Here is a 5,308-nt window from a genome sequence, read left to right on the forward strand (position 1 = left end):
AAAGTGACATATAACATAGTTGTCACATTTGCTAATATAAAGCGCTAACGTTACAATATCAAACTTGCAACTACTTTTGTACAAACCTCAATATTTTTGTAACCTTAATTAATAATTATGTACAGTTAATATTCTCATACTGGTTTATATTACAAATAATCAGTACTATTACTGATAATATTTATTGCTGTCTGATAATAAACTATACCTGATATCAAAAGATATTGGATTAATTAGTGATACCAGATTAATTAGTACTGTTTATCGTATCGCGACATTTCTGTTAAAATTAATGGGCAAAATTATAGGGAGAAAAGGATGAAGTAATGTTAGAAAATGGTAATGATGTGATTGTAACATCAAATGATGCATTTATGTCAAAGTGTTCCACGGACATAATATATGTTGATTACAAGAATATTATCAAAGTGATAAAAAAAGGTTCTATCATTTATATTGATGATGGACTCATAATGCTTCTTGTTCAAGAAATTGGTAAGTTTTGTGAATTTCAAGAAAAATCTCATTTTTTTTGATGAATTATTTATTTCTCAATAATTAGAATAATGTTTGTTATTACTGTTTCAACAATACTTTCCGAAATATACACTTATTTAAAAGAAGCTACGAAAGTATTTTTTTAAGAAATATTTCAAATTATTGTCGATTTATATTGTTTTGATAAAATAAGATCAAATTGACACTTCGAAAATATGCATATCACACCTTTAATATCGTAAAAAAAACTCATAAAATTAATGATATTTGATTAGTTGACAATAAACAATTTAATGAATGTCAATAAATAGATTGAAAAGTGTTGTCAAAACATTAAAAATCCATCTAACTGATTTGGTAAATATGAATTTATTAGGTGTTTCAAGATACTTTTTTGATAAATATCAATAAAATATTTGAAAAGTATCATCGATATCATCAAAATATCTATTAAATGTTATCAAATTAGTTGGCCATTAACATTGAAGTATTTGAAGAGTAGCATTAGATAATTAATTTTTGAATTAATTGATTGATATAATCGACAAATTTCATTATAATAAGCATAAATATTTCGATGAATGATAAATAAATGAAAAATTACTAGAAGGGAATTTGTCTTCGATGGTTAATCGTTAATAAGTGTAATTAAATTATTCAAATGGATAGTAAATAGTTAAATATTCCAATAAGTATTTGCTTCCTAAGTTAATTAAATTGCTTAAATTTAAGTTTCATTAACATTTACAAAAAGCAATTTTTAATGCCTTAATCGACTTATACCTCAAAAAAAGCATTTATTTGAGCATATGAAAAATTTTTTATATTTATAAAAATAGTTATGGATCCATTCACTCAAAGATCTGATATTTTTGTTAAAAGGTATTTTCAACGGTGTTTTACAGACGGTGAATCAATTTACTGTAAGATCGAGAATGGTGGCTTATTGGGAAGTCAGAAAGGTGTAAATTTACCGGGAGCATTGGTTGATTTTCCGGCTGTAAGCGAACAAGATCATAAAGATTTACGTTTTGCTGTTGAAATGGTTAGTTACTCTTTAAGAAATAATTTCAATCCTTCATAATAAAAATAGAGGATTTAAGCTTTTGGCGTGACCTAAGTCCTGGATAAATCTTATTGGACAATGAAAATCTGGTAGCTTTTTTTCTGTAAAAACGAATTTTAAATGACAACAAATGGCAGTTCGAAATTTAATGCAAATGGTAATAATTAATAAAAAAAACTACTTTCTACTTTTCTTCCTTTTTTTTAAGGATATTGATATCATCTTTGCATCATTTATTCGAAATGCCACCGAAATTCGTGAAATACGTCAAATTCTTGGTGAAAAAGGAAAGCAGATTAAAATCATTGCAAAAATTGAAAATCAACAGGGAGTTGATAAGTAACAAATTTTAATTTAATTAAACCACATAACATAACTGATAAATTTCTACATGAATTAATAGAGAGAACATTATAGCAGTAGGTTTTCTTTTCCTAATAATTTCCATGATCGTATAATCATATATGTCCTGTGATCATATGATTGCATTGCATCATTTTTTCGAAAATAATTTCAGCGTTCTATTTTAACTTTTATTTCGTAATCCATAGCAGTCCAGTCTTAATTCATTAATATATAATTACTATCAATACTTTGTACATATTTTGCTTTTTTTTTTGGCTGATAATACTGTTAATAGATCCGACAAAATTTCAACTTGAAATATTGAAGTTGAACTTTATTAGAGTTAAAAAAAAAAGAAAAAGGAAGCAGCCAAGAACTGTAAGCGTTTAAAAAATTATTATGAATTTTTAAAATTTTTCCTAGTGCTGATGAAATTATTCGTGAAGCAGATGGAATAATGGTAGCACGCGGTGATTTAGGCATTGAAATACCGCCTGAGAAAGTATTTCTCGTTCAAAAAATGCTTATAGCTAAATGTAATATAGCTGGTAAACCGGTTATTTGCGCTACACAAATGCTTGAATCGATGGTTTATAAGCCACGACCTACTAGAGCTGAAGGTATACTTCTCTGATTATTATTTTTTAAACTAAACTAAATTTCTATTCAAAGTTAAATTTTACAATTCTCTTCATTCATTTGATTTCTGTCTTTTTTCTTTTCTTTTTTGTAGTTTCATTATTTTGGGCTAAACTCGATGAAACAAAATATCAATTATTACTCTTGCTAATTTTGTTGCATGAATATGACAATTGACAATTAATGTGACAGTTAATGAAGAAATAAATATATAAAGCTTATTTAGGTAGCGATATAGCAAATGCTGTTTTGGATGGTGCTGATTGTGTAATGTTAAGTGGAGAAACAGCTAAGGGAAAATATCCAATTGAAGCATTATTAACAATGCATCAGGTTTCTTCGTTTTCTTTTTTTCTCAAAATTTTCAATTTTTTTACGTTTCTAAATTTTACTTTTGAAATTAAATAATTAAATTTTGCATATGTATACATTACATACCAATATTGCTAGTAATTTATTAAATTTTACTCATTTTAGCTTTGTAAACAAGCAGAAATGGCAATTTTCTATACGAGAACATCAGAAGAGCTAATACGTTTAACACCAAAACCAACCGATCATGCTCATACGATTGCAATTGCTGCAAATTCCGCCGTACAATCATCGGAAGCTGTAGCTGTCATTTGTATCACTGTTAGCGGAAGGTTAAATATATCTCTGTATGATAAGAATTAGTTAAATTATCAGAATGCAAAAAGACTGTTATAATATCGGTGATTAAACTAATCCAATTGATGGTAAGTTAGTTACTCTCTTGATTTGATCAAAGTGATTTCAAATAATTTAGGATATTTTTTCTATTAGGCATATTAACGTCTATCATTTGTTTGCGAATTAACATATTTATCGGGAATAATTTTTTGTTTAAATAATTGTTCTATCACAAAAAAGGAAAAAAATGAAATAGATTTAATTTCATAGCTGTAATTTAGATCTAAAATTAAAGTTTGTTATAAAGATTTGCAAGAAAAAAAATTAAACTTCGTTAAAATTAAAAGCAAAAAGTAAGCAGTGAATCATTTCGTGATGGATGATAACTTCTGGAAACTAAATTTTTAAAGAATATTTAATAATATTTAATTTCAGGGCTGCAACTTTGGTTTCGCGATATCGGCCTCCTGTACCTATTTATGCCGTATGTACGAATTATGCTATCAGAAGACAACTTCATTTATGGCGTGGCATCTATCCTATATATTTTGAAGGTTTATTTTAAAACTTACCAATCAATTTTCTTCTGCATAATGAATTTTTTCTTTTTCTAATTCTTAAAATCTTCTCAATTTTTTAAATGGAAAAATTAAAATTTTTGAAATTGATGAATTAACTTCAAATGATAGGCTGTTATCATCCAACTTGCTGTATTATTATTATGTTAAAATAAAAATGGTACAAACTCTTCACTTTATAAAATTTAAAAAAAAAACGAGATGGAAAGAAAAATTTGAAATTAAGAATTGAATGGGTTAAAAAAGTTGCAATTTAATAAAACTTGAAATGAAACAATCAATAAATTTAGCAATAAATACGGATGGAAGAGAAGATTTATATGATCGTATTCGATATGCTGTAAAATGTGGTAAAGAGCAAAATGTTATACATGACGGTGACCCTTTGGTTGTCGTCAGTGGCGCAAAGCATGGTATATTATTTCAATGAAACTATCGCAAATCTCATTAACACATTTTTTTTTAAAAGTAAATTATTACATGAACACCGATAAATAACACGATAAACACACATGCACACGCACAGACACATACATGTACATATATATGCACACACACACATACGCACACGCACATATATGTATATATGATATATATATATATACCACATAGACGCATCTTTTGTTAGGTACTGACTGCATTAAATGAATAAATAAATGAATAAAATAAATAAATAAATTGATAAAATAAGTAACAAATAAGTTAGTAAATAATAAATAAATCAATAAATAATTGATGAAGAATGATAGTGGCTTTTAATTTGTTTTTATTTTTCGAGTTTTAATTTAAAATGAATACAAACAGGTAAACATTTCAGGATATGGTGCTACATATGGACTTCGCATTGTTAAAGCTTAATAGTTTTGGAATAATATTTCTTATTGATAGGATAGTATTCTCGTCTTTTTCTTTTAATTTTATCACTAAAATAATTTTTCATATTAACTCTTAAAATCTATGTTTTGATGTTGGTGAAATTTTATAATTAATACATACTATTTCTCTTTTTTTTTCCTTTACTCTATCGTTATCAATCATACACTGAATTGATCCATAATAATGTATGATGATCGGTGATATTGTAAGAATACAAAAAGAGAGGTAACAAAGGGGGGAGAAAGAGAGAGAAAAGAAAAGTGAAAGGTAAAAGTAGTAGGATGAGAAAGGGAAATGGCAATTACAACTTTTTTATTCCATATTTTTCCTTTACTTACTCATCTTTCCCCAGACATTTTGCGCGACAAATTATGCGGAAATTTTGAATCATTTATTAATTGCATCACTTTCCGTTTAAACTTTAATATAAAAAATTGAAATAAACTTGAAAATTAGCAATGATATCGTAAAGTTATGTTGTGAAGATTTGAATGTCAACCGCAACATCCCACTTATAAAGGTTATCAGTCACCTTCAGCATACCGATCAATATCATATGCTGTGAAATTTCAAACAATTAGAGAAATATTATGTCCAAAAATGTGAAATATTCTTTAAGCAACATGGCACAATAACAGATAGATACAATTTTTTC

At 26.8% G+C, this 5,308-nt stretch overlaps 1 protein-coding gene across 1 annotated transcript; it reads left to right on the forward strand.

The window, feature by feature from the left end:
* Window positions 1–326: 326 nt before the first annotated feature.
* Window positions 327–4,635, forward strand: LOAG_11357 (pyruvate kinase; the record flags this gene model as incomplete). Its single annotated transcript, XM_003146877.1, has 9 exons — window positions 327–495; window positions 1,404–1,543; window positions 1,773–1,903; window positions 2,333–2,529; window positions 2,775–2,881; window positions 3,026–3,192; window positions 3,635–3,753; window positions 4,068–4,190; window positions 4,595–4,635. 9 exons carry the CDS (start codon window positions 327–329, stop codon window positions 4,633–4,635), a joined length of 1,194 nt encoding a protein of 397 aa, XP_003146925.1.
* Window positions 4,636–5,308: the final 673 nt, after the last annotated feature.

This window comes from Loa loa, assembly GCF_000183805.2.
Source record: "Loa loa unplaced genomic scaffold supercont3.701, whole genome shotgun sequence".
In the NCBI taxonomy this organism is placed as follows: Eukaryota; Metazoa; Nematoda; class Chromadorea; order Rhabditida; family Onchocercidae; genus Loa; species Loa loa.